The following is an 11,665-nucleotide window of genomic DNA, read 5'->3' as shown; positions in this document are numbered from 1 at the left end:
GAACAGGATGCAAGTACTGTCTAAAGGCCTGTATGCTATGGTAACCTCATTATATGCTGAAATTTATTTTCCTACTCCACTGTGCAAAAGATGTAGACTGTGGTGGGTAAGTGATACCTGTTCAAAGCATTCTAGGCAGATGATGAAGTTCTTATAATTTATCTATTTTTTAATTTTGAGGGAGAAATTTCCCCAAGTGTTTCAGGCTTCTGTAGAGTGGAAAGTACTGTAAGTAACAATAACACAACACTTGACTCACATTTTCCTGCCCCACTGTCTGTGGAGGGCTACTTTGCCATTTTGGACCAGAATTCTTCTGTGTTGTCAGTACTCCAGGCTCCTGTGGATGGCAACAATGACTCAGTTATTATGAACTGTTCTTTCATGGCAATGTGCTTGTATATATGTACACACACGTGTGAAGTGCAAGCACTTTCTGACCCCCGCTCTGCGGAGCCCTGGCCCACACCAAAGGGTCTGTGTGAAAAGGCAGCCTTAAATCCACCGTAGCAGGGCCTGTTCTTACCTGGACAAGACCCTTTCTTTTACGGAGCCCAGGAATTTGGGAGTATTGAAAACTGCTGTGCAGCACCAGATGACCCCTGCCGTCACTTCGTGGGTGACAGGCGCTCCTGCCCCTGCTCAGGGACAATTAATGAGCATTAATCACCTTGCTGTTCACCTTCCTTCGCAGGGGTGCAGTGCCGAGCTGGGGTTGCTCCAGGTGGTGGAGCAGATGCTCTGATTACCTGAGATCATCGTCCTCACCATTAATTATTCACGTTATTAATGAATACGTGGGTCTGGTGACATTACTAATCCCAGCTCGGAAGAATACCGACCAGTGCACCGAACCGGGGCGGGGGAGGGGCAGTTGCGCGGGGGGAGTCCGAGCGGGTCCCGTTAATGAATTAATTCGCTAACGAGAGTGGGCTCGGCGGCCCTGTGCCCCCTCCCGCTCCGGTAACCGCCTCCTCCCCCGGAGAGGGGGAGTGACAGGCAGCGGCTCCTGCCCCATGTGACTGGGGAGCGGCTGCCCCCGTCCATGGCTTGGCCTCCCCCGGGCAGCAGCAGCTCCGGCTCCCGGGGAGGAGGGGCAGGAGCTGCTGCTCCATGGGGAGGAAGGGCAGCCCCCGATCCCCCCAGGCGGAGGGGGGATCCTGGGCCGCCTCCCCCCCCTCCTCCTGCCCCCCCTCCCCGCTCTGGGCCTTACCCGAGGAGCTGCTGCTCCTCATCTGCTCCTACCTGGACGCGCAGGCCTTGGGCCGCCTGGGCCAGGTCTGCCGCCGCCTGCGCTTTCTCAGTAGCCGCGATCTCCTCTGGAGGCGCATAGCCCGTGGCTGCCTCAACTCCGGCTTCACTCAGCTCGGCACCGACCTGTAAGCGCGGCCTTCCCGGCGGAAGGGCGGGGGGGAAGGCGGCCGCGGCGGCTGGGAAAGGCCGGGGATGCTGCGGCCTAGCTGGTTGCTAAGGGGCGTTCTGCGCTCCTGGCGTAGTCGCTAAGGGGGGCTCCCCGCTGCCGTGAGGAGGCGGAGGGAAGGAGGGAGGGTGCTATTCTCGAAGCGCGGCTGCGCCGTCTGTAGTCTGCGCCAACAGCGAGGGGAGGGCTGTGGCGCCGGGCCCGTTGTGGGGCCGCCCCTGGCAAGGGAGGGACCGCGCGTGGCGGCCGTGGGGCCTGACCTCGACTTCACTCAGGAGGGTTGGGGGTTTGTGGGGAGGCGCTTCTCATTCCCGTAGGGAAGCAGGTGAGCGTGGCGGGGGCTTCCTGGGCCTCCTCAGCGCCAGGCCCCGCAGGAGCGGCCCTCAAGTGTTGGAGCCCGGGGCTCTCCAGATCGGCTCGGTCCCCTAAGCTCCCCCTGAGAAAACACGTTTTTGAGCGGGGCTTCGAGCTGGGGGAGGTGGGAGCGTGGGGAAACGGGCGGAGCTGCTGTGTGCCCACGCTCCCTCCCTCCTTCTGAGCAGTGGCACCTGCCATGATCTCCACGGCCCTCAGAGAAGAAACAGCAAGGGAGCCAGGCCTAGGCTGGTGTTTGGGCACAGGCTGGAGAGTGTGCTTACATATGTTACTGGGTGCATGAGCGTTTGCAGCAGGGGGCCCTAGTAATGTGGTTTTTAGTTGCTCGTGGAGCAGCTTGCTGGTATAGCTGGTGGTGGCTGTCACAGAGGAAGTGACTCTTGGACTTTTCCTGGCTTCTGGGTTTTAAAAGTTTTGTGGACAGGCTGGGTTTGTTTTTTGGGGTTTTTCCTTCTTTCCCGCCACCCCCCCCCACCCCGGTTCAACAGCACATCATGGGTTAAGAATGGGTGTGAGCCCTCTTGGCTTTACAGTATGTGACACCGGTATCTTTCTAGATGAAGTTCTTTTGGGGTTTGGGCCTTTGCAGTGGTTGGAAGGGACCCAAAAATGGCCTTTCCTCTCTCAAATACGCTAGTGTATGAAACACCACTCTGTGACAGCTGCGCAAGATGGCCTTTCCTTGCTACTTACAGGATCCCAAGAGGAAGTTTATGGTCTTAGGATCTATGAATCCCTTCCTGTGTTTCTCTTTAGCTGCCAGCCCAGGATCTTGTTTGTCATCCAGTGACTCAAATCAAAAGAAGGGATGTCAATTTTTGAGTCCTGTTTTGCTGTCTCACATTACTATCTCATCAATAGCACAGACTTTAAAGAAATTATTATGGCTCCTGCAGGCAGGAGCAGAGCTTTAGTGGTGCTGAAAATCCTTGTGTTGGGTTTTTGGGCCAGCACTTCAACCCATTCAGTCTTCACAGCTTGAAAATTAAACACAGTTCCCTTGGAAGTTATCACGAATAAGCACTGCAGAATGGCTGTGTGTTGGACTCTGTCTACTGTGATATATGATTTTGTCTCCTGAGGAAATGAAGTTCTATATTTTTCATTAAGAATAAGGTGATACTATGCTCCTTCAGTTGCAGGAGGGATCAGGTGTACAGCAGAGCAGGTGCAGTGTGTGTAAGAACCACCACTTCCCCCTGCAGAGGAATGCAGGTCTATAAACAGCTACAGAAGAGGTTTACTAGGGCAGAAGGTTTAAGTGAAGGGAAGGCTGTTTGACTATCATAAGTTCCCAGGGATTTCAATGCTGTTAGTTTTGCTATGAACAGATTTTTGTTTTTGTTTTTTTAGTAATTCTAGGGTGTGCTTTTGTGCTGAGTCCTATTTTCATATTTTCTTTAAACAACTCCAGTACTGAGTGCTACTTTTAGCACTGGTCAGCGCTGCCCTTGTCCTAGGGAGTTCAATCATGGGTAACATACCAAGTGACATCACAAGCTGGTTATACAGGAACCTTGAGCTATATCTGGACGATGAATCCTTTAATTACTTTTAACTTCATGGAAGGGCTCAGACAATCTTCAGTGCTTTGAAATAGCATGCTAGATCTCATGGACAGTACCTGGAAGCCAAGCACTTGTTTTCCCTGTGTGGAGATCTAGCATCTGGGACAGTTGCAGGAGTTTTGCTCCAGTAGGATAGACAGTTCTGGCAACAGATAAAAGACAAGGGCGTATCACGGTACCAGGGGGGTCTAAGGATCTGTACATCTCCAGAAGAACCAGCATGAGTGCACGTGTTGAATTGTGGTGTAGCTGTAAAATTTGTACTTGGCTGAAGAAGAGTTCAATAGTCTCTGTGGCAGCTTGAGAGTTTCACAATAGCCATGTGTCTTCCATACCACTTGCTCCTCGTGCATGTCTCCAAGATCACTGCTCTTGCAATTGAGTGAGTGAGATTTGCAGAGAGAAGTCATATTTTATTTGATTAACCAATGCAAGTTGGGGAGAGGGTTGAGGTAAGCTTCTGGACATGCAGTCTTTCTTCCTGATGGTAATTCTAAGTAGGAACCTAGTAGGTTGTTCACTGAAGGTTAAGTTTGAGCTGAGTAGGTGTTTAAGCTAAAATATCACTGAGTAAATAGAATGGTGATGAAGATGATGGATAGCTGGACCTTCTTGATAACTGTGCTTTCTTAGTGATACAGAGTAAATCCTGAGTTTGTCAAGCTTTGCTTTGACTTGCTCAAGAGCTTAAGCTTCTGTTGCACGTTCTGGATAACGTTGCATGAGGTGAACACTGGTTTTTGCTTTTAAGAGCTTTTTCTGCAATACTGTCCGCAATTGAGAAAGCAAAGGCTGGAACCGTTTATGGTAAATGTACTTACTGAAATAACGTACATGGTTCTAACATTAAATCTTAAACTGATGGTCCCTGGGAGGCTGGCATAAGTTAAAAAGTAGTCTAGGGAGTATTTATTGTTTAAAACAAAAAACCATCTCAGAATAGTTTTATCATTTCTGCTGTTAAATGGCATTTGATAAGCCATCTGTTAATGCTATGTAAATAGAGATAAATTTGAGCCTAGAGTGTAAGATAGCTGTGAAACTTATCCCCCCACCCCCACTCTCCTGTTTTTTAAAAGGGTGATTAACTTGAAAATGACACCATTTCTTTAAAATGTTGTTTCTGTTAGGTATATCTTCAGATAATTGTAACAAGAAGATCAGAGGGAATGGGCTTTAGCCTGTATGTGAAACAACTGTTTGCACAGTCAGCTTGCTTATAAAACTTCTTTATGCTGAAATAGGGAAGAGAGAAAATTTGTGAGAAACTGGTTGCAAAACCCTAGCTGTTAGCAGCATGGATAAGAAAAATTGTAGTATACCTGAAACAATTTGATTTAGTTTTTAAAATTATCTACTACTCATCCTGACGATCTACCTTTAAAAATTGCCGGCTACGATTATCTCAAGACACATAGGCTTAAATAATGTTAAATAGATGTGCTAATGTTGTCAAAGGAAGATGTGGACTTAATCCCAGACACTAGCTGTTGTGCCGAAAGACATATTCATAACATTGGCAATCTCTCATATTTGCCCTTTCTGGTAGATTCAGCTAACCAGGACTTGCAGATGTAAGCGAAGTTAAACATTTAAGGTATTGATTCAGTTGTGCACTTGCAGAAGAAGAGGGAAGTTTGCTTAGAGCAATGTTTCTGTACGCTTCATTCCTTAGAAGGTGGAAAAAAAAATCACGAGGTTCACATCAGTGACAAGTACTGCATATGAGGGACAGCAGGGCCTGACTCGGAAGCTTTCTTAAAGTACATTCTTCGTGTTAAAAATGTGCTGTTTCTTCTTCGAATCAGCGGTAAGTAAATATTTAATAGAATATTGTGCCGCTGTTGTGGAAGTATAGAGTGGTTTTAGATGGATGTGGTTCTTGGCACCTGTCCTACAAATCTCTCTGTGTCAGGCTGCCACTTGTTCTCTATAGTCATGTTAATTTTATGTACAGACCTGTACTGCAGCAAGACCTTGTCATGGGTATGGTAAAAAGATAGTCCCTACGCTGAAGATTTTTGCTTCACTCAGTCATAGAAGCAGCTGAAGCAAGAGTCAGGCCCTGTCTTCATGACGTAAGGTGAATGGAGTATTTTTGTTCCAAAAATACATGGCAGCATATCACAGAAAAGTTGAGGCTTAAGAACACTTTCTGCTGCTAAACTGTAGCTGAGCAGTAGCACAAAGCCTTTGGGGTTTTTGGTGAGCATAGTGATATTGCAGTTGTGTCTGGTAGCCCGTGTCTGTTTTGCCAGCTGTTGTACAGGCCCACCAAGAGCAGTATCTGCCCTGACGAGCTTGCTGCCTAAATAGCCAGGGTAAACAAGGGCTGGGAGGGGAAACAGAGGCAGAGAGATGTCAACCAAGCTGCCCTCTGTGCAGCAGGTCAGTGTCAGAGCCAGGAATAGCAGAGGGTGCTTTAAGCCCTCATCCAGTGCCTGCCTGCTGGACCACCTTGGGACTAGAGAAATCGGAGAGGCAGAGAGCTCGTTGCAAGGTGATTCTTTATTTAAAGCATGGAAGAAAGGAATAAAGTTGCAGCTGGGCTAAACTTATTTCCTCTTTGTTACAAAGGAATTTTAGAGGGCAAGCTAAAAGTTTCAACCTAAATAGCTTGACAGTGTGCTCTTTGTAATATATTAATAGCTGTTGTCAAAATATAGAAGTGTCGCACTGCATGCTTTGTCTCTCCCTGTCTCCTGTTCTGCCTTACCTACTAGGATCAGGGTATATTCTCCGGTTCAGAGAAACAGATTAATTAATGGATGAATTTATCATCTTTGAGTATTTAAGAGCTTGTGTAAGCATTTCTGTGAGTTAATAAAAGCTGTGTTTTCTCCAGATCTTGGAAAAATATATCCACCTGCAGGAGCAGGAAGTGGCCAATCTATGCAAGTCAAATCCAAATGCAAACTGCAGCAATCATAGGAGACCCCTGCCTTCAGTACTGGAGGGGGAGGGAGCATGAATGCTCACAAAACTGCTTCAGTTTCCTTCATCTTTTAAAACTTGTTTTCCCGAAGTTTCATTACTTGAGGTCAGAAATGAAGTAGGTGATGAACTGGTGCATATGATGCAGAGGGAAGTACTCTGGGGAGGATATTGCAATAACGGCAAAAGCGTGGAAGAGGGCACACAGCTATTGCTTTGTGCTGGAAAAGTCAGTGTTTTTTAGAAACCGTTGTTAGATTTGTTCATGTTCTGTCCTAAGCTGCTGGTCCTGGGCGGGACAGATTTGCCAGGACAGCTCCACAATATCGAAACCGCCTTTTGTCTGGGAAAGTGAAATTGTTTGTAAGAGTTCTTTCAGGCCTGCCTACGCTCCCCTTGAAATCTTTGTGAATTCAAAGTGGAAGAAGAATTTTATCTAATTCAGGGCTTAAAAAAAAATGTGTGCTGTGCTTGTTGCTGTTATCCCTGTAACCTGCATAAGTGAACTAGCTATGGGTTATTTCGCTTTATCCAGATACTGCCCTGGCAGTCTACTCTTTCAAATCAGACTATATGTGACAACTATTGAACAGCTGCAGATTTTCTCAGATCTTCCCAAGGCTATGCGTTTTTTGAAGCAGCCCACATTTCATCTCCAAAAAGCCTACATAAGTCCCTGAGAGAGGCCAAATCCTGCTTGGAGTTTCTAGCCACATTCCCATTGCCATCACTTGTAAAGGAGAGGGCATCTGATGGCAGAGGGGTCTGTCTCAGCCTTGGTGATGATGTTTTTTTGGGAAGCCTATGTGAAGGTGTGTGTCTTTGCTGTGTGTACAGAAATTTACCTGCAGCTCTGTTTCTTATTAGAGTCCCTGGCTGCTTCATGCAGGTGAATCATTCATGAGAGCTGTGAGGTGGAGCAGTAAGCCTGCACAGCCTGGTGACATGTAGCTGAGATAGCACAGACACGCAAAAGGAGGCAAGAAACAGCAAGAGAACAGTCTGCAGAGCTCTCTTCCATCTCAGAGTTATTTGAACCTGTGTCAAATAGGAAGAGGGGAGCATAGAAGACAGAGCGAACGTGGTGGTAAGCTAAATAAAGGTCATGTGCTAAAAGAATTCAGGTGGAATTTTTGTCCTGGAAGAGACGTTTTCAAAGCCAGCTGACTTGTTGAGGACAGCAACAGGAGCTCCTGACATAAATAGCTTTTCCCTCTCGGCTGTCTGTTGGTGGCCCATGACTTCTAACTGCACTGAGACTCTGCCACTCAACAGGTGTGTCCCAATTACACAAATAAGTGCAGTTGGTCCCTGTGTTAGCCACCCCTGCCACAGGGCCAAGGTTGAAAGTGGGGCTTAGCCACTGTGACCTGTTTGTTCCTCTGTATGACCCTTCCAGTCAGGCCTGAGGCAGGCGGTGACAGCTTTTATGCAGACAGCAGATTTTGCCCACAGAAGAGATTTGGTCTCAGCAGGTCTCTGCAGACTCGTATTTCCAGATGAGCTCTTCAGCACCTAAAATGTAGCAAAATGTGAAGAACCTTGGTGGGTTAGGATGCCCCATGCAGCTGGGAAAATATACAATATGACATGTTGGTGTTATCTTCTGTAACATGGTATGTGTTGTTGCAGGCACCATTGTTTTGGCACATGCTGAAATTGTAGATGGCCAGTAGAAATGTCCTCGGGATGCAGTAAAGCACAGAAGCTCTTGCTATTGCAGAAATACCATTTCTGGTGGCAAAGGACCTTCACTGGGGAGGGGATCATTGAAGGACAAAAACTGTTGGAGGTGAAGCTTTAGGAGGAGATGTGCTTCGTCTCTGGCTGAGTGATTCTTTCATTGCTTTCTTTTGGGGCCCAGGCCAGCAACTGCCATGGTGGCTGAGGTCACCTGGGTCAGTGGTGCTGTAGGGGGATAGTCCTGGTCTCTCACTTCAGCAGCTGGGAAGTGGGGTCCAGAAGGAATATTACATTTCTTTTGGTAAGTCTGCCAAGAAAGAGAGGAAATCCATAATTTGAGCAAAATACTTTAACTTTTTTTTTTGTAGGATGGGGTGAGGTAGGAAGGGGGAAATGAAAATTCCTTTATAATGGTTTGCTTGGGATGGCTTTTATCCTCGAACTCTCTGTCAGGCAGTAAGAAATGTTCGGCTTCTCTTTGTTAGTATAACAAAGTCTTTGTAAACGGAGCTTCTGTCAGGAGTGCATGCAACTGGACGCATGCATTAACTCAGGTCATATATTGCACTGTATGGTTTGGAATCCTGATGGAGTGCTTTTTGGATTAATTAGCTACTTACAAAGACAGCCTTGGATGTTCTGGATCATGTAACTTTGTCAGCTGTTGACAATTGTGACACCCTGGCAAAGGTGGTAAAATGATGGACTCTGGGCTTTAAGAACATTTTGCCTGAATTTCACTGAGTTTTCACACTCAGTGTTCTCTGGTTCCTTCATCCTCTGCTTCCTGTCATCCTTCTAGGATGTTGGGCTGTACTTCAGTTGCTTTCTGATGCAGGGCTGTGTAGGTCCTGGTAGAAATAGCAGTCTTTCCTCAGTGAGTCAGCCTTCAGCAGTCTTGAAGTTCACTGTTGGGTGGCTTCTCTGAGAACATGAATGCCAAGATCTTGATTTCACAGAGTGCTTAAGCATATACTGAATTTAAAGCACGTGGCTTAGTATTTTGCTGCATTGAATACTAAGAAAAGTCAAGGTATTCATTAGCTGGTGGATAGTGATCCCATTACAGCGTTTTACGTGGCATTTGTCTTCAAAAGGTGAGTTAGTCTCCTGAATCAACTTGCTGAAGTGAGAGGTACTTCATTAAGTCAACCACTCAGTGTAGATGTGTGATGTCTGTTGATTGTCTCAGGTCATCATGGGACAATTCTTAGATTTGCATGTACAGAAAATGTGTTAATCATGATTGAAGCAAACTAGTCTTTGTAGGGGAGAAAAAGATCTTTTTTATCAAATGATTAAGTTTATACGGAGACGCCCTTTTTAACTTTAAGATTTGAGAACTGCTCTCATGCATTACAGTGATGATCATCACGTTTTTTGATGTATTCTGGGAATTGCTCTGGGAGGTGCTATTGAGGAAGCAAATCAAATTATCAAATTATATCTCAGCATTTGGTTCCATCACTGGGCTTGATTTGAACTCTCTTCTGGAATAGGACATCAAATGTCTCTGACCAACACTTGAAAATCATTGCAGTTCAGTATCTGCTGCCCTGGTATTGGCAAAGTGGGGAGTGTGTCAGTCCAATTTCTACATCTCCTTTCTCATGGCCTCCATATGTTCTGTCCCTCCTTGCCTCTGTTTTGAATAAATAAAACGTCTGGCAAATAAAAGCTAGATGCTTCTAAGACGTTTAAATTAGCTGGATCCAGAATTGCTATATGGAGGAGGCAGGCTGCATGAATAATATATCTATTAACAGTAAAACAAACAAAAAACCCAAGCCAAACAAAACCCCACCAGACCTCCCCTGTAAAGGCCTCCTCACCCAACCCTTGCCACTTCCATCAGGAACTGTAGATTTGCATGAAAGAATGAGGTGTCTGTTACAGGAGTAACTGCAGTAACGAACTGGTGCTGTGGGCCAAGGCAATGTGTGACTCTCTTCTGAATCTCCTCTTTTAGCAGCAGAAGGATCAAGGCCTACCCCCCACCCCCTGCCCCGAACTAGAGGAGTGACCAGCAGTGTAAGATGGACGCTACTTTTTGACCTTGGATTCACCTTTTTTTGAGCCTTGGAAATTACATCTAGTCTTAGTAGGGTTTGTGCGTTGAGCTCAGGATGTCTGCTTGGGCCAGCATGTGTTGGGAGGGGGTGGTAGTGTGAGTGCGTTTTCCATCACTGTACAAGCTGGTGACTTAAAATCTGTATGTGGGGAGAACTTAACTGGGGGTTGAGTGTGGGGAGTAGAAGTGTTTTGGAGTAATGAATGGAATTGGATGTAGGCAGAGAGCCTGAAGTCTGTCTGGGAGAGTAATAAGCAATGAGGAGGCTGCTGGACCTGACCTGACTCTTTCAGTGCTGTGCATTCCTCATCTCAGACACTCTCTGGCCCCACAAGCTCCTGGAAGTGCTCTCTTTAAAAAAGGAATTCCTCTTCTTGCAGCCTAGCCTTTCTTGCATAAAACTCTAGTTTTACGATTTTTTTTTTTAAGGGTTAGGAGAAGTGAAGAGCTCGGAGCTTCCTAAATTCAGTTTTATTTGGTGTGGCTCTACTGGTCATAAACTTATAGTTGCAAAGCTTTCTAGGAGTCGAAAAGCTTTTCTGTATGTGGTTTGTTTTTGTTTAAAATGGGTCACATGCCCAGGAATGCAGTCAAATTATAATGGTGACTAAGTGCCGGAAAGCATAGAAAAGAGGAGGAAAGGGTAAGCAGAAAAAAAGGAGCCTGAGGCTATGGAAGAAAGGCTGGGAAAATGAGAATCTGGCCAGGCCCCAGGGCCAGGTTAGAGATTCCTACACCCATTAACAACCACAGGAGATGTTTATTTACAGGAAGCTAATATTTACTTTAAAAATGACAGAGTACCCAAAAATCCCACTTTTGGGAAGTGAGTTGGGGGCACAGTAGCGATGGGAGGAGAGAACTGGTTCTGATCAGGCACTAGTCTCCATCTCTTGAGAATCTTTCCTTCGTCCTATGCATCTGGGAACACTGGCCGTTGAGAAGTGCATGAAAGGGGGATAAACCTTTGTAATCTAGTATGTGGTTCACAATCCCTAGTTGCAAAAGGTAGCCTCAAGAGTTTCTTCTCGTTTATATTTTTCTGGTATTTTCTACCTAAGCAGCTCCAGCAAAGATAATGAATAATTAAGTTCATGATATGAGAAAGATGGGATCTAAACTTGTCTTTTTCCTCCCTCTTTAATCAACCTTGGATCATGAAAGCAAAACAGATGTTGAACAGCTGCTTGAACTGGGTATGTTCATGTAGACTCTAAAGAGACCTTGGTCCCAGGTCTCTGTGGTACTTACCTTTTGTCACCTCTTGAGCTATGTTGATCTTGGCTTGTGTCAGCTTGTCCCAATAGCTTTGATTTGTATCCCAGCAACTGCTTTTGAACCACAGTCTCTCTTTTAGTAACTTTGACTGTAAGTAGAGAATTTTCCAGCAATGTGGTGGAATTCCCTAACCTTTGGTGAGTGGCTGCAAAAGAGGGTCCATCTTGGGGCATGTGTGCATTGGGTGGTTATACAGATGAATGAATTTTATTTTTAATCTGAAGGTATCTTGATTTCTAATTATTGTATCTCTATGTGATTGTCAGTCAGGTGAAGGTCTGGAGCAGTTTCTCTACTTGTCTTCTAGCTAGACGCACTCTTCTGGTTTCAGTGTTC

General features: G+C 46.0%; 1 protein-coding gene across 2 annotated transcripts in view; it reads left to right on the top strand.

The window, feature by feature from the left end:
* Window positions 1-1,113: 1,113 nt before the first annotated feature.
* FBXW4 (F-box and WD repeat domain containing 4) overlaps window positions 1,114-11,665 on the top strand; it is a 61,755-nt gene continuing 51,203 nt past the window's right edge. For both annotated transcript variants that reach the window (XR_015222322.1, XM_086616229.1), the window contains exon 1: window positions 1,114-1,379. Coding sequence is in view for 1 of the 2 variants with exons in the window: in XM_086616229.1 (XP_086472355.1) it covers window positions 1,114-1,379 (266 nt within the window). In the remaining variant the exon portion in view is untranslated. The remainder of the gene's footprint in view (window positions 1,380-11,665) is intronic.

Source organism: Tauraco erythrolophus, chromosome 9 (assembly GCF_009769465.1).
Source record: "Tauraco erythrolophus isolate bTauEry1 chromosome 9, bTauEry1.pri, whole genome shotgun sequence".
Classification (NCBI taxonomy): Eukaryota; Metazoa; Chordata; class Aves; order Musophagiformes; family Musophagidae; genus Tauraco; species Tauraco erythrolophus.
The sequence above is the reverse complement of the archived record's forward strand: the minus strand, read 5'-3'. Positions and strand labels throughout refer to the sequence as shown.